A 26,070-nucleotide genomic window follows, 5' to 3' on the forward strand; every position below is an offset into this window, starting at 1 on the left:
GTTGCAGAAAAGCTTTTGCCATAAAATGTGATTGTTGGATATTTATGGGACTCAGAATAAGATTCTTATATACTTTCAATATATAAAAACAGTGACTGTGATTACATCACAGATATATCGTCAGAATCAGAATACAATCTGTACAGCCTCCATGTTTCTGGAGCTCCGTTGATGATGGCTTTGTTTCTGTGTGCTTAACTCACATGCTCGGCTTACTGAATTTACTTTGATCATCTGTGCTGAAACAGGAAAGTTCAGTTGCCATCTCGGAGTTGATCTTGAACTTTATTTTTAGAGTCAGATTTTGTTGAACATGTTTTCTGGAATCTAGAGAGTTGCTTCAAGATTCTCAACTAAATACAATATAAATCTTTTAGAAATACCATTTGGTATTAAAACATTCAGGAGCATGAATGTGAAACATTACATGATGGCATGCGTCCCATATGTCTTCCCATAAGGAGTGATGGAGAGGTTGGTGTCGAGTGTGGAGCAGCAGGAGTGTTGCATGACCTCCAGAGGGCTCTTGGAAGTCTGTTCCATGTCGGAGCATGACGAGTCCACAGACGGAGTCCCTTTGTCCGTAGAGGAGTTGCAGCAGCTCAGCCGCAGGGCCCAGCTCTGGCCCCTGATGGAGGAACTTGCCGTCCTAAATCAGCTACGACTTAGCACAGACTTGCTGCATCTAGCTCTTTCTCCTAGGTAAGGCTCATCTTTGTCGTGTAATCAAAAATAGAAAAGCACCTGTTCTGGATGTTGTTGATGGACTGTATACTGAACTCCTCATGTTGACCTGCAGTGACCAGGAGGCCGAGGACTGCATACGTCGCGACCTCTCCAGACATCTTCGTTACTGCCTCCAGTCCACCCCGATGAATGTCAGACAGCTGCAGCCACTGTGGTTCCTGCTCAGTAGTGACCGGGTCAGTAGTTATGAGTTTGACCACATATAAAATGTTGATATTCGGCTAAAAGAGTTTGTTACATCACAACTGTTCAACTTATATCTGGTTGAAACATTAAGAACCAATTGCTGAGAACAGTTTTACTCACATTTCTCACACGGGACATTTCATGTCCAGAAGTTAGCCTTTCAAACGAAAATCCCCATTTAAAGCTGAAATATGTGTTATCTTCCAGCCAGCTGAGGAGCTGCCGTTTGTTTGGTGTGAGCTCCTGTCGGAGGCTCTATCCTCCCTGTGGACCTGCAGCATAACCTCAAACCCAGAACACTGGCTTAAATGGGACCCTCTACATCCTGAGACCCAGGCGGATCCAAAGCAGCACCAAGGAACAGATAACCTGGTAACATCTATTAATATCTCCAAACTCGCTGTTCCACAAACACTGCTGGTTTTCAGCTTGTTTAATACATTTATGCAATGTGGTTTCCAGGGTCCAGCTCTGCTGAGCAAAGCAGTGCGGTCCCATTGCGTACTGGAAGTGCTCAGCTGTAGTAAGACGGGTGGTTCATGGGAACCTTCAGGAGAGGCTTTTCTCTCCCTCTCCAATGTCAGACTTGGGGATTGGAAAGGGAGGATTCAGCAGCTGCAGGATCTTTCTGCTGTGCTCTGGGACAACATGAGCATCCGTGCGCTGGCTGATTTCAGGTATAATGGAACATTAAATGTCCTTAACCAGCAATTTTTATTTTGGGCTTTGCTGATGACAGTTGCATTATCTCTCCTCAGGGGTACTGACTTTAGGCTCCAAGGTGCAGTCCTGCGTCGGCAACTTCAAAGCATGGCTGACGTGCTGCCTCCCACCTTGCAGGAAGGCTACATGGAGAGCTGTGAGAGCCTGGTGGAAGACCCTGACCCTCTTATTGCTGCCCAGGAGATCCAGACGGTCTTTAGAGACTTCCTGCCTCCTAAACTACTCCCTGATGGCCTGGTGGAAGCCTGCCTTACCTGCTTGCAGCAATATGTCCAGAGCAAAGTCCAAGGCTCCAATTCACTGGCTCGCTCTGGAGTGTTCTGGGTCAACATGGGCTTGCTGCAGATCAAAGTGTGGACACCGCAGACCATCTTTGACCCAGCTGTAAAGAGAGCCTACAAACTGAACTATGCTCAGCAGGAGGTCTGTAGTACTCTCCTGACAAAGGTGTAAAGTGTTTGTAACTGAGTCAGTATAAATACACACAACCATTGGCTTCATGTGAATGTAACAGTAGTGTTCATTGTAAGTAATTTTCTTTAAAAAGGTAACCTTTTCTTTTCAGACTGCTTTAGAAGAAAACATGAGGTCTTCTGGTTTGAACAATAAACTCCAAGTTCACTATAAGATCATGTTCAAACATGTTATTTTCTGATGAGGTTTTTTTTTTAGAGGATGGAATGTGGTGGATGAAGAGTACTTTCTACAATAAAACACTCAAAAGTACTCTGTTTTTGTCTGTCGCAGTTGGCTCTGCTTCAGGAAGAATGGAAAGGGCGGAGCCTGTGGTCTCAACTGATGACCGGAGCAGAACTGGAGGAGAGCAGCACAACTGATGGCTTCCAGCATCCTCGAATCAGGTAAGAGTTGGATGCTGATCTCTCAGCATGTCACGGTTGCATCAAAGTCACAGGGAAAATCAGAACTACTCCCATTCCTCTCTGAAGATTTTACTGTGGGAATGGAGTTGATATAATTGGTCATTGTGCATTAATTTGATTCTGTTTTTTTTTTTTTTTTTTTTTTTTTATTCTAGCGGCAGTGACGCATTTAGAAATACTAGTAATTCTGTGGGGTTGTAGTTAAGCAAATTTAAGGACTCTTGAGCCAAATGTTTACTGTGCGTTTGGATGAAATGACAACCAGCCGCTGTTAAGAAGATTAACTTTTAAAAGCAAACAAAGGCTGTCATTTTGAAAGAGTCATTAATACCACCATAAAAGGTCTTTGAGAAGCAATGCAATGAGCTCTAGGTTATACTGCCTGATGTTTGCTTTACTAGGTATCTATGGATCCGCATGCAGCAGGTGAAGGAGCAGATAGCTGAGCTTTCCAGGAAGCAGGCTTGTCGTCCTCATGAGCCTCAGTATGGTCAGTTGTACCAGGAGCTCCAGCACTACCTGTGCAGCATTGGTCAGACATCAGCCATACAGGACCTGCTGTCCCAGCTGCTCAATACGCTGGAGGGCTCCTCGGCTTCAAAATCCAAGTCAGCAGTCCAGGCTGTCCTGAAGGAGGAGGCTGTTTGGCAGAACTCCCAGCAGCGTTTCTGCCAGAGGTTGCTGGAGGACTATCCCCTTTATCCTGATGTTGTTGGGCCAGTGAGGACGGGTATCCTTCAGCTCCGGTACGGTATGAGGCTGGTAGCCTCCCAGGTGGCTGCCTTGCTAAATCCTGTACCTGGTTTGCCAAGGCTGGTGTCTTGCCTTCTGGCTTTCCCATTCCTGTCCCCGAGCCTGCCGTCGTACCTGGTCCGGGCAGACTTTCTGTGTTCCAGGGTTTGTATGGACACTCTGCGCAGCCTGGTGAAACTTCTGCCCCAGCAGGACACTGCATGTGTGATGCCTCAGTCCTGCACTCTGCTACTCAGTGCTCTGCTTTATGTCCAGTGTCACACCTTGTCAACGGGAGAGTTCAGCCACGAGGCACGCAGCATCTTCAGACACATCTGTCAGGTCAGGATTTTAAGACTTTTCACTGGGAGAGATGTCATCCTAATGACTTTAAATAAATCTAAATAGTTTTCTGTTCCAAACTGTTAAATCCTGCAAAATCTGCTCTTCCTTTGCTCCTTCTATTGTCATTCTTTACAGGCTTTGGTGAATGAGTGGGATGAGCGAGAGAGGCGAAGGAAAGAGCATGAAGAAATGGAGGCCAGTCTTTACCGCAGCCGTAGCCGACTGCACGGCTCAGGACTGACTGAGGATGAACAGGAGGAGCGAGACTTCAGACGACAGTTTCCTCAGTTCAACAAGGTACTGCAGTACAGCTGTTGTACAGCAAATAATGACCCATCAATTCTCTGATTATCCGATCCTAACGTTAACCATCATATCTCATATTGGATCATATGGTGATGATCTAGTACAATCATTTTTATATTTTAAGGCCAAATGAAATAAAAGCTGTTTGCATGTGGAAAGCATAAATATCCACTTGAAGCTCAATTTCTGTCGATATTGAATCCAGGACTTTGCAGACATCGTGTCTGAGCCAAGTTTAGAAGGAGCAGCTGGCACAAGTCTAGAAGGGCTCGAAGACAAAACCCCCGAAGAGTCTTTTGAGATGAAGGCGTTCTCTCCCGCTACCCTGAATACAGTGATCCAGGTTCATCAGCGCCTGTGTCTGGGATATGCTCAATCGCTTTGGTACAAGAGCACAGCACCAGCCAATCACAGTAAAGAACACATCAAAGCCCTGCTTTCGTCTTATCAGATTGCTTCTCCAGTGATGTCACACTTCTATCACCTCATTGGTTAGTAACTTTGCCTGTATGCATCCTTTTCTTGTAACAAAGTTCCAGTGTACTTGTATAAACCTCTGTTTCCCCCTTCAGACTCTGACCTGGACCAGCAGCTGACAGGCAGTGAACTGCTGCTCTCTGCCATCCTCCAGAACACTGTGCAGGGCTCTGGTGGTGGCGAGGGTCTGGCCATCACCCCTGATGGACCCTATGACTTCTACCAGCACCCTAACATGAGCGAGGCCTCTCTCTGTCTCCCTGTGTTGGAACAGTTGAGTGTGGCAGTGAAGCAGAGACTAGAGGACTGGCCTGGACACCCTGCCCTCGAACAGGTAAGTTTGCCATAAGTGGTTTCGATACAGCATTTTTGCATAATTGTGATTCAAATAAATACATATTCATTAATTCAGCTTTCACAGGGACAGTGTAAAGAATCCCAACAGTTACACTTTGTTCTGTTTTTCTGACATATATTCCTGTATGTGTATGTGGTGTTTTCAGCTGAATGTGGTGATGGAGAGAATCAAGGCTTTCAATCTGGCCAGCCCGGTGGCTAAGTTTCTGAACGGCCTAGAGATCCTGCTCAGCAAAGCACAGGTGACTTCTGTCAGGAAGAGATCTCCTGAATCACGCACCCTCAGTACCAAGAAGTGTTGATTTTCTGTAAAAGAAATGAGTGACAGTGTGCCTCATGTACAAATCTCTGCGTAAACTCATGCATGCATATATATATATATATATATATATATATATATATATATATATATATATATATATATATATATATATATATATATATATATATATATATATTAAAAAAAAAAAAAAAACACCCAGCACGCCCCTGAGGGCGGTTTATCCTTCAAGCTCGGGTCCTCTACCAGAGGCCTGGGAGCTTGAGGGTCCTGCGCAGTATCTTAGCTGTTCCCAGGACTGCGCTCTTCTGGACAGAGATCTCCGATGTTATTCCCGGGATCTGCTGGAGCCACTCGCCTAGCTTGGGAGTCACCGCACCTAGTGCTCCGATTACCACGGAGACCACCGTTACCTTCACCCTCCACATCCTCTCGAGCTCTTCTCTGAGCCCTTGGTATTTCTCCAGCTTCTCGTGTTCCTTCTTCCTGATATTGCTGTCATTCGGAACCGCTACATCGATCACTACGGCCGTCTTCTTCTGTTTGTCTACCACCACTATGTCCGGTTGGTTAGCCACCACCATTTTGTCCGTCTGTATCTGGAAGTCCCACAGGATCTTAGCTCGGTCATTCTCCACCACCCTTGGGGGCATCTCCCATTTTGACCTCGGGACTTCCAGGTTATACTCGGCACAGATGTTCCTGTACACTATGCCGGCCACTTGGTTATGGCGTTCCATGTATGCCTTGCCTGCTAGCATCTTGCACCCTGCTGTTATGTGCTGAATTGTCTCTGGGGCATCTTTACACAGCCTGCACCTGGGGTCTTGCCTGGTGTGATAGACCCCAGCCTCTATGGATCTTGTACTCAGAGCTTGTTCTTGTGCTGCCATGATTAGTGCCTCTGTGCTGTCTTTCAGTCCAGCTTTGTCCAGCCACTGGTAGGATTTCTGGATATCAGCCACCTCCTCTATCTGCCGGTGGTACATACCGTGCAGGGGCCTGTCCTTCCATGATGGTTCCTCGTTTCCCTCCTCTTTCTTGGGTTTCTGCTGCCTGAGGTATTCACTGAGCACTCGGTCAGTTGGGGCCATCTTCCCAATGTATTCTTGGATGTTCCTTGTCTCATCCTGGACTGTGGTGCTGACACTCACCAGTCCCCGGCCCCCTTCCTTCCGCTTAGCGTACAGCCTCAGGGTGCTGGACTTGGGGTGAAACCCTCCATGCATGGTAAGGAGCTTTCTTGTCTTTATGTCAGTGGCTTCTATCTCCTCCTTTGGCCAGCCTATTACCCCAGCAGGGTACCTGATCACGGGCAGGGCGTACGTGTTGATGGCCCGGATCTTGTTCTTACCATTCAGCTGACTCCTCAGGACTTGCCTGACCCTCTGCAGGTACTTGGTGGTTGCAGCCTTTCTAGCGGCCTCTTCATGGTTTCCATTCGCCTGCGGGATCCCCAAGTACTTGTAACTGTCCTCTATGTCTGCAATGTTGCCTTCTGGTAGTTCAATCCCCTCAGTTCTGACTACCTTCCCTCTCTTTGTTACCATCCGACTACACTTCTCCAGTCCGAACGACATTCCAATGTCATTGCTGTATAGCTTGGTAGTGTGGATCAGTGAATCGATGTCTCGTTCACTCTTTGCATACAGCTTGATGTCATCCATGTACAGGAGGTGGCTGACAACTGCTCCGTTCCGTAGTCGGTATCCGTAGCCAGTCTTGTTAATGATCTCACTAAGGGGGTTCAGGCCTATGCAGAACAGCAGTGGGGACAGAGCATCTCCTTGGTAGATCCCGCACTTGATGGTGACTTGTGCTATGGGCTTGGAGTTGGCCTCTAGTGTTGTACGCCACATCCCCATTGAGTTCCTGATGAAGGCTCTTAGGGTCCCATTGATCTTGTACAATTCTAGGCATTCCAGTATCCAGCTGTGGGGCATTGAGTCATAGGCCTTCTTGTAATCAATCCAGGCAGTGCACAGGTTGGTCAGTCTGGTCTTGCAGTCTCGGCTGGTTGTTCTGTCTACCAGTAGCTGGTGTTTTGCGCCTCTGGTATTCTTGCCAATTCCTTTCTGTGTCCCGCTCATGTATTGACCCATGTGCCTGTTCATCTTAGCCGATATGATGCCTGACAGGAGCTTCCATGTAGTACTGAGGCAGGTTATTGGTCGGTAGTTGGAGGGGACCGGTCCCTTCTTGGGGTCCTTGGGGATCAGGACCGTCCGGCCTTCGGTTAGCCATTCCGGGTGTCTCTCGTTAACTAGCAGCTGGTTCATTTGTGCTGCCAGACGCTCGTGGAGTGCAGTCAGCTTCTTCAGCCAGTAGGCGTGAACCATGTCGGGCCCTGGTGCTGTCCAACTCTTCATACTGGAGACCCTTTCTTGGATATCTGCCACTGTGATGGTTACTGGACCCTGTTCAGGGAGGTCGCTGTGGTCTGCCCTCAGATCCTCTAGCCACTGAGCATTGCCGTTATGGGTTGCATCCTTCTCCCATATGCTCTTCCAGTATTGCTCCGTCTCCAGCCTTGGTGGTGCTGTTCTCTTATTGTTCCCTTGCCACTGAGAGTACACCTTTGCTGGTTCTGTGGAGAACAGCTGGTTTATTCTCCTGCCTTCTATCTCTCTGGTGTACCTCCTCAAGCGGCTGGCCAAGGCTGTGAGTCTTTGCTTGGCAGTTTCCAAGGCCTCAGGTATGGACAGCTTGCTGTATTTCTTAGGCACCTTATTTGTCGCACCTTGCTGCAACTCCGTTAGTTGGCTAACCTCCCTCCGTGCTACTTTGATCTTGCCCTCTAGCCTCCTTCTCCATGGAGGGTACTGCCCCTTGTCGCTGTTCAACTTGTAGCCAAGCATCTCACTGATCACTGCTGCCGTATTGTAGATCAGCTTGTTAGTGTCGGTAATCGTGGTTGTAGGTATTGCCCGTAGTGCTGCATTAACATCATCTAGCAGACCTTCTGAGGGTACTTCACGTAATCTTGGTAACCGGCTACGGGGGATCCAGGTTTCAAGCTTGACCATGATCCTATTTTTCAGGTCAGTTCCTCTCGCACTCAACAATCCTTCTCCTATCGCACTTGGGGCTATGTACCCAATCTCGGGTGGGGGTGATGATATCGCCCCCCTGACCTGGCGTCCTGGCTCCTCCTTGCCGTGAGAGCAGTCCCTTCTTTCGAATGTTGGAACACTGAGCTACTAGTTGTTTCGCCGTCATTGTGGATGTTGGGTATCGAAGAATCCATAGGTCCCTCATCCTATTCAGAGAGAGAGAGAGAGAGAGAGAGAGAGAGAGAGAGAGAGAGAGAGAGAGAGAGAGAAGGGGCTACATGAATAGGACGGCGAAACAACTAGTAGCTCAGTGTTCCAACATTCGAAAGAAGGGACTGCTCTCACATATATAGATAGATAGATAGATAGATAGATAGATAGATAGATAGATAGATAGATATATCTATCTATCTATCTATCTCTCTAGAGAGATAGAGAGATATATGAGGTAGCGCTGGCAGCCACCAGTATTTTTGATATTGCAGTGAATTTCTTTTTATAACTGCTCTTTGTCACCCACCATTTTTTTTTTTTTTAATTATTTTTCTTACGGTCTGATGACCTTTCATTTTTACCCCTCTGTCTGTCAGCACATTTCATTTGTAACTTGACACAGCCGCTCCTTTTTTTTTTGTAAACATATAGCAATAATTTTGCTACATACTTTAGTAAACGAGGCCCATCAATAGCAGACATTGGGTCATCCAAATGAGCCTATTGTACAGGGCTCATCTATTTCTGTTTTCTTTGATTTTCCTTGCTCCCCTCATTAGGACTGGGAGAATAACGCCAGCCGTTCAGTGTCTCTGCGGAAGGAACTGGAACCCGTCACACAGCTCATTATTCAGTGGCGCAAGCTGGAGCTCAGGTAAGACAAAGATGAATAAATCCATTCACTTGTTACTTTTTGGATATAAACCAATCACTAACTAGCTCATAAATTAAGCACTGTGATAAGGAGCTTTTTAACTCTGGTTTTTGTGTTGTAGTTGTTGGTCGCGCAGTCTTGACAATGCAATGAAGCGTCACACAGAGAAGTCCACCAAACACTGGTTCTCTGTCTACCAGCTGCTGGAGCGATACCTAGAGGAACAGAGGACGGAGACTTGTACAGGTACAAGCTAACAAATCTGTGTGTGCTGACTCAGTGTGGTGGTCTTATTAAAGGTGTTAATTAATTAAAAATTAATATAATAAAATAAAAATAAATCTTCTGGGGGGGGTGAATATCAGATTAAAGGTGTAAATTTTATCAGCTGAAGGGAAGCGAGGATCTATCTCTGCTTCTCTGTCTGTATTTCTGTGAGATGCAAACTGCAGAAAATACTGGTGCATTTAACTTCAAACTTTCAAATTTAAAGCACAAGGAAATAAAGGATGCCAAGAGATATTTATTATTGTCTTCCTCTCCAGCTGAAGGGGTAGAACACCTTTCCCTGTCTTCAGTGTCCTCCACCCTTCAGGCCTTTCTGGAGGGCTCCACCCTGGGGGAGTTCCACACTCGTCTGAACATGTTGCTCACATTCCACTGCCACCTCCTGCTGGTCCCCCCGCAGTCCGGGCAAGGTCAGCTATCACTGCTGTTTCCTGTACACTACACATTCAGACCTGCTTACTGGACCAGCACTGAAACGGCCTTTTGCTGAAATTTCGAAATCACACATTTCACATCACCGTGGACTTTGTTTTTATCTCAGGTGTCATTTAACATGTACTTGAGTTTATTCTGACACAGTACTGCTTGCTTTTACAGAGCCTTTGTCCAGTCTTCTCTGGAACCTGTACAAATACTACAATCAGTTTTCTCAAGGCATTCAAACCAAAATTACTCAACACAGGCAGACCATTGAAAAGGACCTCAAGGTATATCCCTATAAATCTTATCAAACTCTTAACACTTATTCAAACTTGCCTCTGAATCTCTGAACTTCACTGCAAAGTTTTCTGTCATTGTCTTACATATGAATTTGTATTCTTAGGACTTTGTCAAGATCTGCAAATGGAATGATGTCAATTTTTGGTCCATCAAACAGTCAGTGGAGAAGACCCATCGGTATGTGGCCGGCATTTGTTTCACAGTTAGCTTCCAGGTTCAGGTGTCTAGTTTCAGTTTCATTTTTACTGTTTAAATAATAGCTTCCAAGAAGTTGGAAGGTTCAGTATTCCAGTAGACACAACAACGTGAATTGATTCGTGTGGACATCCTAAATCAGTATGAACAAGAGTCGCCTCATCTGGCTGTTAAGCAGTGTTATCTAGATTAATAAAATTAAACACATTTGATACATATTTTTATTACAGTTTTTTAAGTTTTTTTTTTTTTTTTTTAAGTGCAAATGTTAGTGGGGTCTTATTTATTTGGTTGACTAAAATGTTTGTTGCACCAGATTTTAATTTTAGTTTTAGTTGACCACAATGATCTTGACCTGTAGCAAGTCAAGATAGTTGAGCCTCAGCCAAGTGTAACAATATATAAATGACTGCTTTAATGGTAATCACCTTATGATTTTCAGTACACTCTTCAAGTTTATCAAGCAGTTTGAAGAGGCTTTGAATGGTCCGAGTATTCCTGCTCTGGTGGAGCAGGGAAGCGGCGCGAGCTTGGACAGTGTGGACGCTAACCCACAGGAAATGCCCATCCACAGAGTTCACCAGTTGCTAAAGAGCACCCTGCCTTTAAAGTGCAGGATTCTACAGGTACAGATCTCACAGAACACACAGTGTCTTTAATTTTCTCTTTCAACATTTTTTTTAATCACTCAACTATGTTTTTATATTTTAGACTGATGGAGAAGAAGAAGAAGGATTCAAAGCTTCTTCTCTACAAATATCTCTGCCTGTACTGTCCAGGAAGATGAAGAAGATGTGCATCCAGCTGCTGAAGAAAAACCCTGTCCCTGAGCTGGCTGAAGACTTGGACTGCTTCACTGGTGAGAAAGCTACTGCTGGATAGTTAAAATCACAGTTGAAATAATTCAGTTATGTTGTTGGACTCGACACCATCCTGTGACTGTCCTGACATTAGAGTATAGATTACTGAAGCCTACTACTGCAGGCTACAACTGCAGTCATGTAAGCACTCTATGAAGTCCTTTGAAAAACGACAAAAAAGTACATCTAATTGGATAAATTGTGGAAACACCTTAAGCAGCAAGAACCTTGACGAGTAGCCGTTTTCAGTTGGACTACTATTCTCTCAAAATGTTGTGGAGGAATTTTGGTGCAGTTCATCAAGGTTGGTGGGTTTATTTATGCACAGCTGTCTTAAGGATTGAAGTCTGGATTTTAACTAAACCAACAACCACCAGAATCATTATTCTGTAGATTGGTGCTGTGCTTGGAGTCACTGTTATGTTGCATGGCTCGGATACGTTTAGTTTTCACCAAACATGGTTTGGCAACTTTGCAGAGATGAGCCGTGCTTACATATTATTTCTTCCAAGCAACTTATACGATTCCCTTCTTGTTGTGTTTTTTTTATTTTTATTGTTTGTTTTGTTTTGGGGTTTTTTGTAGGCACTTTTATACTCTAATAGTGTCTTCATTTCATTGTCCTTCCCTTGTCTGGCAACCCCCAACCTTCCGATTAGTACATTAGCTCTGCGTTCTGAGTTACAGCCACCACATTGACCTCGGGATCTTAGGATGTTGTTTTCTGGGAAAAATATGACATTGTGTTAACATACACCTGAATATTCTTGTAAATGCCTGAGTGCTTCACATGCTCCATATTTTTGTTTTGTTACACACTTATTCCAAAATGGATTAAATTCATTATTGATCTCTAAAATTCAGTACACAATACCTCATAATAACAAAGTGGGGAAAAGATTAGCTTGAAATTAGTGAGGATAAAAGATACCTCAGGCAGCAGAAGAGGAGCAGTCAGGAACCATCATGGAAGGTCAGGCTTCAGCACCGCACGCACCACCATTAGAACAGAAAGGCTAGAATGAACTTTGTTAAAAAAAAAAATTAAAAAACGTCTAAAAAACATTGATTGGACAGATGAAACCAAGATTAACCTCTACTAGAATGATGGCAAGAAAAATGTATGGAGAAGGCATGGAGCAGCTCATGATCTAAAGCACACCACATCATCTGTAAAACACGGCAGAGACAGTGTGATGGCTTGGACGTGCATGGCTGCCAGTGACAGTGGAACACTAGTATTTATTGATGATGTGACAGAAAAAGCCAAACAAATGCTGAGGTGTTCAGACATACTGTCTGCTCAAATCCAGCTAAATGGACTGTGTGTGTGTGAACCTTTATTTATATATACTGTAAATGTAAAAAAAAAAAAAATCTTTATAAATATTTTTTCTTTCAGGCGAGGTCATCAGCAACTTGCGGGACCTGCAGAGCCTCACAATAAACACATCAGCAGATAAAGACAAGCAGAAAGCTGAGATAAAGCACATCCTACAGCAGAAACAGAGGGCATTGTCTGACCTGTTCAAGATGCTCACAGAAATAGGTCGGTTCCCCACACTGACTTACATTTTCAATTAACTTCTATACTTTTTTTTTTTTTTAATAGAATTAATTTTTTTTCCTGTATGATTGGCTTTTAAGGTCTGTCGTACCGCAAAGGCCTAATATGGAACAGGACAGCATATGCAGAGAAGGCTCTGTACATGCAGCCGCTGGAGATGACGACCGCTCTCTCAGCTGTCAAGACTCAGGAGAATGCAGAGAGCATGTAATTAGAACTTATTTACAGAGGCCTTGTTCTGAATCAGTGCCTCGTGCGCTGCATGAGGGTTAATCTTTCTGTCATGCAACAGTGCTTTTATTTTGAAGTTCTTAAAACAAACACAGAAGTAAGCCACAATATTAATGTAGATTTTAATATTTCAGTAGTTACCTCAACATTAAACGAATTACACTCCAACACTCAAGAACGGATGTAATCGTGAAGTGTGTGGATGGATTCTATCAAACAAGCAACACATGTAGCTAGCTATTGCTTTACAGAACAGATGGCCAGTGACATACTGCACAATGAAGAGATTAAAAGGCCAACTACAGCGTCGCCTGTAATTGTGTGGACATGCTCTGGTTTTGCAGTGAGACACTGTTTTCTCTTTTTTCCTATTGTAGGTTGTTTGCTGAGTTGCTGACAGCATGGGACGGCTGTCAGAAGTACTTCTATCAGTCTTGGGCCAGGAACACTGCCCTGCAGACTGCTTTGCAGCACGCTGCTAAGGTGCGACATGCACAACTTACACTTGTACCTATGAACTAGATGAAAATCAAGCATCACAATGAGGAACTTAAAGTTTAGCATGTGTTATCTTCATTGTGATGCATGTGTGTCAATGTTTGCTGTAGGAGCTGGGTCTGGGGAATGTAGAGCGATGCAGGGGTTTCTCCTCTCACCTCTTCAAGCTGCTCCTCAAACAGAGGCGACGGCTGGCCAAACTCATTGAACAATGGGTCCATCTCAGGTCAGTACGCTAGTATAACATTATATGTCAAAGTGTAGGTTTGCTTTTAGAAGTAAAGGCTGCTGTGGCACAGGTGCATCACAGGCTATTCAGTCAGAACACCATTACTATTTCTTTTTAGATTTATGTTTTATATCAAACTAAAAAAATAAGATGTTGCCATGGAAACTTTGCAGCATCTAACTTAATTGTTATCACTTCACCCAGGAGGCTAACTGACAATGTCCAGGGCATCAAGGCCTACCTACAAAGCCAGAGTGAGGAGCCAGGCTGCACCCTCCCACCCCAAGCCTCTCTCCAGGACTGGGTGAAGAGGGGCCAAGCGCTCGCAGCCCAGTGTAATACCCTTTTGCAGCAGCTGGCCTGGTTGCTGCACTGCTGCCCCGAAGACCTTCAGAAGGAGGAGGTGAGCAGCTGCAAGCAGCACACCCTGAGGTGTCCATCCCCACTGGCAGCGCAGCGACAACCCCCTGGCTGCTTGATGAGGAGGGGTGACGCTGCATGGTGCCAACTACATCAGCGTGTCACTACAATGCTGGAGCAGACGCAGAGCCTGAAGGTGGAGCTGGACTGTGCAGCACAGCCAATCTCTGATGGTGTTCTTCATACATGGTAAGACATTATTGTCTGGCGTTTTTCAAGTCTAACATTACAGCAACAAATACAAAACGGTTGCAACAGCACTGCTGTTTCCCACAGGAACTACTTTACCGAATGCTGTTCGGCCTTCAACCGTCTGGGAGCTATAGGGGCTCAGATGCCCATTGTGGAGCAGATCTTCACCTCAGATGTGTGTGTCGGCACTCCAGACAACCAACCAGCTGTAATCCAGAGTCTCCAGTATGTGAGAGGACAGGTGGAGGCCACCGTCACAGAATTCACCACGTGGAGGATTCATGTGCTCTCCCTGGGACACGATGACACAGGTCAAAGCACTGAGCAGCTGCACGAATAACTAACAGTGTTTCAGATGGGTCAGCAGTTCATGTTTTATTTTATTTCCCTTACAGATCACCAGCAAACCTTCTGTACGGAGTTCTCTGCTGAGCTTGAAGCAAACATCAACACATTGTTGTGTTCTGTCCAGACACTCGTGAAGAAACGGGAGAGAGTACAACAAAGGGAGCAGCATGGAGACACCAAGAGAGGTCAGAAGGTTGCATTCAAACCAGCAGTGGTAACCTAGGACCTGTTAAAATGTTGGATTGGTAGTCAGAAAGCATTATATTAGTTTAGTGCTTGACCCTAAAAGTAATGGGGTGCCTAACTGGATACTTACTGTAGATGTCATTAATCTTGGCCTCGTGTGACATAATAGTTGAGCAATGTGAGAATGAATTCAAATTTGTTTATATTTGTTTTTAAATGTATTTTTTAATGGACACTTGCTGGAATAATATAAACATGTTTATGTACATTTTTCAATATTAGAGCCCCGACTTGTGTTCAAGAGAGTGAGGTGGAGATGAGGGATGAGAGAGCAGTGGTGGATGGGGCAGTTATTCTAAGTGGTTTTAATTTATCCTGAGAATAAAATCCTTAGTAGGTCTTACAACCATGCCATTGGCATATGGCTGTTTCCAGCCAGTTCAAATGTATATACAGTGTTCATAATGCAATGATGGTTACCTCTTCCGTTTATGTATTATCTCAGAGGGTGCCAAAGAGGACAAGGAGGAGCCTCTGGAGGACCTGCTAAAGCCTGGTCACCTGACTCGCCTGCTGGAGGAGGAACTGGAGGCTGAGGTGGAGGCTCTGCGTGTGGGAGATGTTAGTACTGGGCTGGAGAGGCTTCTGTGCCACCTAAAGACACAAAGGGACTCCTCTCAGCCGCCACACTTCCAGGTACCAAGAACATCTGGAACTGTTCAGAGATGTGCTTTCAAAGTATAAGTTCATTATAGGTTAAATGAATTAAATATTAACCTGTGAATGGAAGTCTGAGTGCACTCAAATCTGTTTAGGTGCAATGAAAGGGCTTTTTTGTCTTCAGAATCTCTTCACCTTAACATGTTTCTGCTGACTTTTAGGAGGTAAACAGGGCGTGCAGGATGCTGGTTCGTCTGGAGCCTCTACTAGGAATTTACTCTGACCTTGTATGCTACTACCTGGCTGTGTCACTGGGAGCACATAGAAGCACAGGCAAACTTCTGTCTGTACTGGCCAGCATCTTCACTGAACTCGCTCAGAAGGTACTCACATGGTCCTATTTAAGAAATAATAATGCCATCAGTGTAATTTTAACTAAGCAGTTGATGTGGTGTCCCCTTCAGGGTTTCTGCCTGCCTCAGGAGCTTATGGCTGGAGATGGAGAAGGAGCAGAACAGTTTCACGATTATGAAGGTGGTGGTATAGGAGAGGGAAAGGGCACGAAAGATGTCAGCGACAAGATCGAGAATGAAGATCAGGTGATGAAAATACTGGCATCTAAGTAGTGTGAACTGTATGACTGTTTACTTTGACTCAAGTCTTCCTGCCCTTTGCTTCCTTTAGCTGGAGGACACCTTCAAGGAGGGGGAAGAAAAGACTGAACAGCATGAGAAAGAGGATATTAAGTCAGAAGACAATGCCGTTGAGATGTCAGAGGACTTTGATGGCCAGATGTGCGACGCTGATGAGAAAGAACCAGGTCAGTTAAGCTGGATAGCAGAGGAATCCCAAGCTGGTTCTATACAAGATAATTGGTAACCATGATTGAATTTTTTCTCTGCATTTCTTTGCTTGATCTGAAGGTGACGACGAGGAATCAGATAAAGAGGACGACGAAGAACTGGACAAAAAAATGGGTGACCTGGGTGAAGGCCAGACAGATACACTGGATGAAAAAATGTGGGGAGATGATGATGATGATGATGATGATGAGGGGGAGGAGGAAGGAAGTGACAAGGAGGAGGAGTCTGGTCAGGGCATGGATCAGGTATCTCCACAACATTAACACAATTTAAAAAGTACATATGACAGAGCAGTTTGCATCCAATCTTAAACCTTCATTTATATAAAGCAGCCACCAGAAAGCTTTAGTTAAAGTTTTCTCTGTGTAACATCATGAATGGTCATATGTTTTTTTTCAGGGTGAGTCTGAGTTGGTTGCCAAAGATGACAACCTGGATGCAGCAGACCCCAAAAAAGATCACAAGAACCAGGATGAAGACCAACAGATGGACGAAGAGGAGAAAGACATGATCAATGAACAAGGAGATGAGGTTTTTCTTCTCACCTAACTCCCATGATTTCCATTTTAATACGTGTCAAAAGTAAAATCGGTAATAGACAACAAACAGTCGTTAGGGCTTTGAACTGCAAATGTCGGTGTGAGCGAAGAACAGGATTTGCATGGATGGACAAGTGTGTCATGCTCTGTGTTTCTGTTATTTGTCCCAGAGAGAGTTTGATGAAAATGAAGTAGACCCCTACCAAGGTCAACAAGACAAGAGACCTGAGCCCGAGGCCATGGATCTGCCTGAGGAACTCGATCTGGACCAGGGTGACAAGGATGGAGAGGATAATGATGATGGCGATGAGGGTGAAGGTGAAGGTGAAGCCTGCTGCTTAAATTATAGCTTTACTAACACAGTCGAGAAACACGCATGCTTTATTATCAGTGATGTCTTATGTGATGCTCAATTTTGGCTTTAGACTGGGTCATTGTAAGCAAGTAAGTGTAGTAAGTGTATTTGTAAAGAGCTTTTCACAGATGTAAAAGTCACAAATTGCTGAAAATGAATGATTCAAGTTTTTTCCTTTTTCAGAGGATAATCCATTTAACATCGATGACAGAGGGATGGAAGCAGATCAGGATGAGGAGGAGGATGGTGAGAAAGATGGAGGAGAAAACGAGCAAGGAGCAGAGGAGCTGGACAAGGACCAAAATGGAGAAGAAAACAATGGGGAGCCTGAAACTGCAGAGGAGAAGGAGGGAGGAGAGGAAGCAGAAAAGGATGATTCGGCTGATAAAGATGAAGAAGAGAAGGACGAGGAAAGGGAGCGGGAGTCAGGAAGAGACGAGGACACGAAGACTTCATCAAATGAAAAAGGGCATGAGCCAAAGGTGTGCATGTTCAAAATAAGTACACCAATGCATGGCGTGAGCAACGGTATTGACTGATGTGACCTTTTTTTTTTTTTTTTTTTTTTTAATGCGTATATAGGAGGAGGAGGAAGGTGGTGGTGAAGATGAGGAGCTGCCCGAGTGCGCTGAGAGGAAATGGCACGACACCGACGGTCAGACAGGAGAGGACAACATTCAAAGCGACACTGCTGTGGAGCTGGCAGGAGAAGCCTCGGAGAGAGACGAGGCCAAAGAGGTAACATTCAAATCTACACTGTGCTCCAGATACTCTGTGTGGGCTCGAAGTGACTCTGATTGATTATGAAGTGATTCACAGCGGAGTCTCCCGTGATCAGGAGCATATTTGATGGCCGCATATGACTGAATATCCTGATGCCTAGCCTATGTGAATTGTGAGTTAAATGACAGAGCGCTTTGTGTGTGACAGTTCTGAATGTGTACTTTTTTCCTTCAATACACAAAGAGTACAGAATAGGACAGAGTGTGACGATCTGTCTTTCTTCTGAATGAGAAAGTGGGAAGAGTGAAAGCACTGGTGAGACTCCCTTCTTTCTGATTGGTTGTTTGTGTGACAGAGAAGCTGTTACACAAACAAGTTGTCCACCCTTGAAGGGCCTTCTTGTGTGCCACAGTGCAGCTTGAGAGCCACACAAATGCTGACGTATTGTATTTTATAATATGTTCTGTGTGGAGCACAAGTTTTTCTTTTGTTACCCCAAAACACAATGCAGTGGATTCTTGATAGTACTTGGAGAGTCTCGTCTCTCCAGTCTAGAGGAGAGGGGGACTGAGAGAGGCCTGATGACCTGGGAACCTCAGGAGCCTTTGAACCATGAGGTAGGAGAGAGAGCTGACAGGGAATACTGGAGGCGTGCTAGGTTGAACACTTCTTTTTTCCTTCCCTGGGATGCGACGGCTCGTTCTTTGCAATAGTCACTGCAAGGGCCTCTGGGTTTTCTACCTCAACTTACCTGGCAGACTGTGGTCCTGGTCCTGGTCTTGTCTGCATCTTGGTCTCTCACACACTGCCTGACCTCACAGCAGCTGCTGTTGCTGCAAAGCCCACTCCTGGCACCTGGTGGGGTTGTGGGTAAGGGCATTTTGAAAGCTTCTCCCTCTCCATGGCTGCGCTGAAGAGGTCCAAATTTCTCTTTCTAGATATAGAATATAGATCCTAGATGTAGAGTTTTACTTGCACTTGTGAAAAACATTATTAACTGCTAATGGTTTCAGAAATTGTCCTGAAGGTGTATAGATGAAAAAGTGTCACTGTTTTGTATAGCAATTTACAGTAGATGATGGCATCCAAAAAAATTGCTTGGTTACTTTCACAGAGCGGTGAAGCCCTCCACACCAAACTTTAGCTGGGTTTGGTTTTTGTACACATGTATAAAATATGTCTGCCATGATTTTTGTATCTATATTTATGCTATTATGGTTTTACAGGAGCATGGCAGTGGAGCAGCTGACGCCAGCCAGTCTGAGGGCCACCAGTCAAAGCTGACAGCAACAATGGCTTCACACAGACAAACTCAGAGTCAGACTCAGGTGTGGCAAAATTCTCTGCCTCACCGCTGCTGTTCGGTGTCCCTTTATTCCTCTTAATTAAGTTTTTTTTTCCTTTCCAGAGCTTGAAGAGGAAACCTGGCCAAGCAGATAGTGAACGCTCTATAGGCGACTACAACAAGCCAGTCAACAAGCGCCTGCGCACAGTCGAAAGAAGCAAAGAGAGCCTCGAGAACAACAGGCAGAGCGACACCCAGCAGGTGTCAGACCTGTACGAGCACATTAAGCACGGAGACCAGAACTATGACACTCAGACATATGGTAGGTGATCACCTGGAAGCTGAGTCTGTGATGGTTTGGCTGGAGTTTAAACTAAGCTTTTCAAAGCAAGTACATAACTGTTGTTTGTTGGTGTGACTGCACCTAGATGTGGCCAGTGCAGAGCAGGAGAGCACAGCAGGGCCTCGGGGCCAGGATGAAGATGACAAAGAAGAGGATTTGTCCATGGAGACAGAGGACCAGGAGGTTGATCTGCAAGCGGCTGAGGTCCAGGAGCTGAAGCCTGAACAGCTGGACTCCTCAAAGGCTTCCCAGACAGGTGTCAAATTCTCTTCTTCTCCTGCTCGTTTTTTTTTTTTTCATTTCAACAATTTTTAAACTTCTCAGATGTGAAGCATCTCTTGACTAGTGTTGTTGTACTGCAGGTGTAGACCCTGGAGAGATGGAGGTCCAGAGGCAGGGAGAGGAGCAGGAGGACGAGAGGTGGAAAGAAAAACAACAAGCCGAAGAAGAAGAGCGAGCAAGCAGAAGCACAGACTCTACAATTCATGTTGTTCCTGAGCTGCTTCTGGACTCTGCGCAGGTACACAGTACGCTCTAAGGAGTTGCTGTCAAGTGTTGTAGAAGTGAACGTATTTGAAATTACTGTTAATTATTGATTATTGTTACATATAACTGAGTAATGTGGACAAAGAGATGATTTACAGTGATGTAAATAAGTGTAGGCCACATTACACTTGTGATTTTCGTACACTGACTGCCATAAAGAGTTAATTACATTTAAAAAAGTCACAAAGCCTTCAGTTCCACATCAGTTCATATCAGTTTAATGTTACACACGTGAAGATAACTCTGTATGTCTGTGTGTGCGCTTATGTGCCAGGAGAAAGCACAGAGGAGAGACCCAGAAGAAACAAGGAGGGAGATGGAGCTGCAGCTGGAGGCCTGGCACAAACTGGCCCCGGGGACTCAGGAGGAGGTGAGGGTGACCCGGGAGACTCAACCAAACATGTTCAACTGTGGCTGTCACGTAGGAAAGTGTGACTTGCACTGCTATTCTTCAGTTAACTGAAGAAGAGACTTGAGAAGTTTTGTCTTTTATACGTTTTTGTTGCATTTGTTGAAGAATGCTGACACAAACACACTGCAGATTCAAATATGTTTAAATAAAGGAAATCTGAATAAAAATGCTGTCCTTGTGAACATAACGAGGATCATGTGAAAGTTGGGAATATATTTGATGTATTTTCTAAAACACAAAGCTTCACTCAGGAGACGGTGGAATAGTTAAATGTGTCCCATTTGTGTTTTATATAATAAAAAAAAAGAAAAGCGTCTCAGAGTGATGGCTTACAGGAAAAACGTGGTTCTTTCCTGTGATTAACTGCAACTGTCGCTGTGTTTCAGGAGACTGTAGCGGCTTCCATGTGGCAGCAGTACCAAACTCTGACCTCGGCTCTCTCTCAGCAGCTGTGCGAGCAGCTCCGTCTCATCTTGGAGCCCACACAGGCCGCCAAACTAAAGTCAGTAAAGCACACAGGAAATCTTGATTCTCTCTGCTGTGGTGAAACTGGTCCACTGTTAATGTGAGCTGATGCTGTGTGTGTGTATCAACTGTATATTTGTGTCTTTATATGTGCGTGTCCTCAGGGGTGATTACCGAACAGGAAAGCGTCTGAACATGAGGAAGGTGATCCCTTATATCGCCAGTCAGTTTCGCAAAGACAAGATCTGGTTAAGGCGGACGAAGCCCAGCAAGAGAGAGTACCAGATCTGCCTGGCTGTGGACGACTCCTCCAGCATGGTGGACAACCACTCTAAACAGGTTCGAGGCTCCAGTTACAATCAGATGCCGATCAGAAACGATCAGTAATAGTAACGGTGTATTTAGTGCTTATTATTAACTGATGGTTTTTCATGTGCCATTTCCCTATAATGCCCAACTTTTGCTTCCCATATCTTATCTAAAGTTTGCATTAATTAAAACTTGCATGTGTGTTTGTGTGTCTGCGTCCATGCACAGCTGGCATTTGAATCCCTGGCAGTGATTATCAATGCCCTCACTCTGCTGGAGGTAGGCCAGGTGTCTGTCTGTAGGTAAGAGCTTCATCTTTCTGTATGTTGTGATTTAATTTTAATAGCTGTGTGATATGATCTAAAACCAAAAAAATGAACCAGCGTGAATATGGCTTCATGTACTGTACAGTTGTGATGTCATCATTAAAATAAATGAACTTTTGCTCTTGTATGCAGCTTTGGGGAGCAGGTGCAGCTGCTGCATCCCTTCCAGCATCAGTTTAATGACGAGTCTGGGGCTCGGATTCTCAGGCTCTGTCAGTTCCAGCAGAAGAAGACCAGAATAGCACAGGTGGGAATCCTCCTCCAGCTATCTGAATCATCACACAAAAGAACAAATAATTATACTTTAAAAATCTTTTCAATGCTTATATGAGGAAAGTAAGACACAGTAATGCAATATGATAACAGAAAGCTACAGAGAGCCAGTTCATCTAACAATAAATAGAATGGTACAGAGTTCAGTTCAGTTAAATTCTGTTTTATTTATATAACACCAAATCACAACAACAGTCACCTCAAGCCACTTTATATTGTAAGGTGGACCCTACAATCATACATACAGAAAGGAGAGGAGAGCCAGAGATGAATAATAACGAATGAACAAATGCAAAGTGCTGTATAAACACATGGAGAGTGAAGAAGACCCCAGCAGCATAACTGAGGAAAGGTTCAGGGTCACCAGGAAAAGTGTGTTTTCTCCTAAGTCCAAAGACATGCATGTTAGGTTAATTTGTTATTCTAAATTGGAAATGGTTGTGAAGTCTTGTAGCCTAACACACTTTAAGTAGTCAGTCTGCCCTTGCACCTCTAAAGCACTCAAATCTAAATGTCAGTCCAGTCCAGCGGTTTATGAGGCAAACTCAAAAGGAAACAAAGGCTGGTTTCTTTAAGAGCAAGAATATAAAATAGATAAGACAGAACTGATTGTACTGTGGAAACTTCTCTGTATATTAGAGTGAGTAGAAGTATTTGAGGGGTTTTTTTCTGCTTGCCTGCATTTTGGTGTAAATGTCAAAGGAAACTTCTTTAGCAAAGGCTAACGATTTCATTCGGAGCGACATGATCTCAGAGCAGCAGCTCTTCCCATGGGTGTGGTGCTGCTCTAGAACAAGAATCACAAAGTAACATGGCTCTGAATTACAGTCATATACAGCTGGGATGATAGAAATGTAATATTTATTTACAGGCATATAAATATTATGTTTGCATTACATTACTGATGACTGGTACAAAGTCAGCGACTTGCCTTCAGTGAGCTATTATAATGTGTGCGTGATCATCGGCACGCCCCTGAGCACAGCTCTGAATGTGCTCATACTGTAGCTTCTGCTTAAACATGATGACATGTGCTGAACATGTTGCTGTGCTGCTGCATTCATTCTCTCTCTGTCATTTACAGTTTTTGGAGACCTCAGTTAAAATGTTTCTGGCAGCACGGCAGCAGATTCCAGGATCTATGAACTCAGGTGACTCCTCATTCTGCTCCTCAGCTTACTGGACCTCACACTAGATCAAACACCTGAGAAAACAAAAAGGTTGCAGGCAGTATGCAGATTAGAATATATAATGAACCCTAACAGTCATGGGATTGTCACATGAATGTGACACGTGAAGTGTTTATATTGTACAAGTATGTATACAACCAAATGTGTTAAATGTTTTATAGTTTTGTTCATTTTTTATTATCAATATCCATGCCTAATGCACCTAACAGCCAGCTGCAGTTACTGTGTACGAGCGCTTGAAAACAAAAGTTCTACTGTCCTGCTGAGTAGGTGTGATCCAGTTCACATTTAGGTTCTCTGAGATTCAACCAATTAGAAGAGCAATAGGAAGTAGTTTAGCCACTTAGTTCAGTATTGAGATGCTCTGTTGTGGGCTTAAAGGACTATTACGTGCAGGACTGTGGCCTCTGTGGAGGCCATGAGTGTGCAGCTGTCATAAAATACTCACTGTAGTCCTACATGAGCAGCATTTTTTTTAAATAAACATTCTTGAGGTTTTCATGTGGAGCCTCTGATTACACGTGACCAACAATTCCCCCCCCTTTAAAGCTGAAATTTTGATCATCATTATATTATATTAACCAGTGGTACCCAGAGAAAACTGTAACTTCTACATAAGGATAGTTCAGCTTCTCTGAATGAGTCTCAGGTGGAATTTGTGTCAATGAAGAAGAACGTCTGATAGACAGATGCTGTTTGTTCTCTTTAGACAAAGAGGTGGAGTTTGTCATAGTCATGAACTAAAGAGGAGCCTGTGGCTCATTCATACTCACCAGATGTCCAGTCTTAAACTGATCTGTGATATCCCTCCATAGAGACAGCCCAGCTGCTTGTGATCGTGTCTGATGGTCGGGGGCTCTTCCTGGAGGGAAAGGAGCGGGTAATGGCCGCTGTGCGTGCAGCACGCAGCGCTGGTATCTTCATCATCTTCATGGTGCTGGACAATCCGAACTCCCGGGTACGAGACCAGAATGTGATTGTTGGGTATTTTCCAAAGTTTAAGTCTCAAATCGTAACTAAACCTCGATACTGTGCTGCAGGATTCCATTCTAGACATCAAGGTGCCCATCTTCAAAGGGCCAGGAGAGCTGCCAGAGATCCACTCCTACATGGATGAGTTTCCCTTTCCCTTCTACGTGATCCTGCGAGACATCAACGCCTTGCCAGCAACACTCAGCGACGCACTCAGGCAGTGGTTTGAACTTGTTACTGTGGCTGAGCAGTAGGCTGATGAGGAGCCATCTTTTTACAGGAAAGAGGGAAATGGGCAGCAGCCACCGCAAAATGCCAGTCTGCTGCTAGCCTGTCAGAGATCAGAGACTGAGCTGTAAATGTGCCTTTATTTTCTTATTATTACTGTAGGTTCTAGTCGAGTTGGATAGCAAGTGTTGCTGTTTTGTCTGCATCAGGGGAATTTGGTGTCTTTTGTCATGTAACAAAGGATTGCTTTAACTTGCACGTCTGAAATTAAATAACAGAAACAAAAATGTGATTTCCATGTGCGTGAAATACCGTAGTTAAGCATCAGTAAATACCTCTGTCCCTGTATGATAGCCCTGTTTTACATTTGTTTGAATGTTTAGTCAGTGTTATGAAGATCAAAGAATTATCTTCACCCTGAGCACAACAGCAGGACTGAGCTTTGTATAATAGAAGCCTTTTTCAAGGCTAAACTGAACAGTAGCATGCTGGAGCTGATATTAAAGGAACTCAAACATGTGCCTTGGAAAGAACAGCACTGCATCTCATCTCACATCTCAAGTAGCAGGTGACAGATCAGGATTTTTACTAGTTTGTTTCAGTCATGTACTGTGAAGCACAGCAGCTGCAGAGTCCGCTTTTTATAAAGGCCTCTGGGAGAACCCATCTTTGTGCTTTAGAAACACTTCAGTTGTGTTCATCTTCCCTTTGTAGTGTGACACAGCTGACTGTCTGTGGAAACATGTTCATGATGTGTACTGAAATGTGTGTTCTTTAATGTGGACATACATGTATACATATTTAACGAGTTAATTGCATCTGTCTATTAAATCATGAGATGAACAAAATCCCACTGTCTGTGACTCACTTGTTTTAAAAGCCACAGAGAAGAGAGCCACCCAAACCTTGAACCTCGTTTTAACAGAGATGCAGCAGTCGAAGAATCCTGAGCTATGGGAGAATTCCACAAATCAAAGATGATGGAAGACTGTTGATTTTATATGTGGAGCAGTTCTTCAAAAAAGAAAAATCCCCAAATATGTTGTTCTAACCTCCTAGGACCTGGCGTCCAAATATGTGGACATCACATTTTGGGTTATTTAGACCAAAATACTCAATGTTGCTCTACAAGGGCCTGATATCCACTTACAAGGACATTATACTGCTACATTTCTATCGAAATTTTAAACGAATATCCTCATATGTGGCTCTCATTTTTCTTAGAAACAAAAATCAGGTAAAACAATAAATCTGGAAGCCGGAGTACCCAGATTTATAAATCTGGTAATTCTTTGTTTTTACATTCCCAATATTCCCAATTAAAAATGCATTCCGTGGAAGAGTTCGGGTCTTAGGAGGTTAAGATTGCTATCACGGCCCATGTCACCCCTACTATATTGACGTGAAGAAGTACAATGCAATTTGGCCCTTGAAGTTACATTTTTCTTTTAGGGAGCTTTGTTTGTTGTTGAGTGCAATATTAAAATAAGTTCTTTAAAAAGCAAAAATTATTTAATATGAAGGCAATATGAGCAGAGAGTACAAACAAGCTGATGGAACAAGTTGTTGGCACATTTCTGGGAAACCTCACAAAAATGGTACAAGCAAAACTGTCAAGAGCATCTCTGCACTGAGTAATGCACACCATCTTTTGCATTACTTTTTGCCTTAAGTACTGTTTAGAAGTCTGGGGAAATACATACTTCAACCTTTATGTAAACTTCAGAAAAGAACAATTGAAATAATTAAGCAGGCTTTACAGCCCACACACTAACACTATTTTTGTAGTCAAAAATCTTGAAATCTTAAATTCAAGAACAGTTAATGTGTTAAACAGTTAATCTTAAAATTAATCTTAAAATATAAAGCACACAAATTATGTATAATGATAG

The 26,070-nt window shown here is 44.0% G+C and overlaps 1 protein-coding gene across 3 annotated transcripts in view; it reads left to right on the plus strand.

Moving 5' to 3' along the window:
- Positions 1 to 25,851, plus strand: part of mdn1 (midasin AAA ATPase 1) — a 60,414-nt gene extending 34,563 nt beyond the window's left edge. For 2 of the 3 annotated variants that reach the window (XM_080883491.1, XM_080883493.1), the window contains exons 57-102: positions 462 to 702; positions 800 to 923; positions 1,141 to 1,305; positions 1,396 to 1,610; positions 1,692 to 2,079; positions 2,404 to 2,516; positions 2,939 to 3,611; positions 3,750 to 3,911; positions 4,126 to 4,411; positions 4,493 to 4,731; positions 4,901 to 4,996; positions 8,861 to 8,955; positions 9,077 to 9,201; positions 9,501 to 9,653; positions 9,841 to 9,950; positions 10,067 to 10,140; positions 10,601 to 10,784; positions 10,870 to 11,017; positions 12,421 to 12,567; positions 12,666 to 12,792; positions 13,194 to 13,299; positions 13,425 to 13,540; positions 13,748 to 14,152; positions 14,240 to 14,466; positions 14,551 to 14,688; positions 15,195 to 15,385; positions 15,571 to 15,732; positions 15,814 to 15,948; positions 16,034 to 16,169; positions 16,273 to 16,457; positions 16,612 to 16,743; positions 16,922 to 17,075; positions 17,290 to 17,588; positions 17,689 to 17,844; positions 19,056 to 19,157; positions 19,238 to 19,436; positions 19,543 to 19,713; positions 19,820 to 19,977; positions 20,278 to 20,373; positions 20,802 to 20,917; positions 21,045 to 21,219; positions 21,418 to 21,491; positions 21,648 to 21,762; positions 22,873 to 22,939; positions 23,794 to 23,936; positions 24,019 to 25,851. In XM_080883491.1, the coding sequence (XP_080739617.1) occupies positions 462 to 702; positions 800 to 923; positions 1,141 to 1,305; positions 1,396 to 1,610; positions 1,692 to 2,079; positions 2,404 to 2,516; positions 2,939 to 3,611; positions 3,750 to 3,911; positions 4,126 to 4,411; positions 4,493 to 4,731; positions 4,901 to 4,996; positions 8,861 to 8,955; positions 9,077 to 9,201; positions 9,501 to 9,653; positions 9,841 to 9,950; positions 10,067 to 10,140; positions 10,601 to 10,784; positions 10,870 to 11,017; positions 12,421 to 12,567; positions 12,666 to 12,792; positions 13,194 to 13,299; positions 13,425 to 13,540; positions 13,748 to 14,152; positions 14,240 to 14,466; positions 14,551 to 14,688; positions 15,195 to 15,385; positions 15,571 to 15,732; positions 15,814 to 15,948; positions 16,034 to 16,169; positions 16,273 to 16,457; positions 16,612 to 16,743; positions 16,922 to 17,075; positions 17,290 to 17,588; positions 17,689 to 17,844; positions 19,056 to 19,157; positions 19,238 to 19,436; positions 19,543 to 19,713; positions 19,820 to 19,977; positions 20,278 to 20,373; positions 20,802 to 20,917; positions 21,045 to 21,219; positions 21,418 to 21,491; positions 21,648 to 21,762; positions 22,873 to 22,939; positions 23,794 to 23,936; positions 24,019 to 24,204 (8,009 nt within the window). In that variant the 3' untranslated portion in view covers positions 24,205 to 25,851. The remainder of the gene's footprint in view (positions 1 to 461; positions 703 to 799; positions 924 to 1,140; positions 1,306 to 1,395; positions 1,611 to 1,691; positions 2,080 to 2,403; positions 2,517 to 2,938; positions 3,612 to 3,749; positions 3,912 to 4,125; positions 4,412 to 4,492; positions 4,732 to 4,900; positions 4,997 to 8,860; positions 8,956 to 9,076; positions 9,202 to 9,500; positions 9,654 to 9,840; positions 9,951 to 10,066; positions 10,141 to 10,600; positions 10,785 to 10,869; positions 11,018 to 12,420; positions 12,568 to 12,665; positions 12,793 to 13,193; positions 13,300 to 13,424; positions 13,541 to 13,747; positions 14,153 to 14,239; positions 14,467 to 14,550; positions 14,689 to 15,194; positions 15,386 to 15,570; positions 15,733 to 15,813; positions 15,949 to 16,033; positions 16,170 to 16,272; positions 16,458 to 16,611; positions 16,744 to 16,921; positions 17,076 to 17,289; positions 17,589 to 17,688; positions 17,845 to 19,055; positions 19,158 to 19,237; positions 19,437 to 19,542; positions 19,714 to 19,819; positions 19,978 to 20,277; positions 20,374 to 20,801; positions 20,918 to 21,044; positions 21,220 to 21,417; positions 21,492 to 21,647; positions 21,763 to 22,872; positions 22,940 to 23,793; positions 23,937 to 24,018) is intronic. The other variant, XM_080883492.1, reaches the window with a different exon arrangement.
- The last annotated feature ends 219 nt before the right edge of the window (positions 25,852 to 26,070 follow it).

The sequence above is a fragment of the Rhamphochromis sp. 'chilingali' genome (assembly GCF_963969265.1).
Source record: "Rhamphochromis sp. 'chilingali' genome assembly, chromosome: 5".
Classification (NCBI taxonomy): Eukaryota; Metazoa; Chordata; class Actinopteri; order Cichliformes; family Cichlidae; genus Rhamphochromis; species Rhamphochromis sp. 'chilingali'.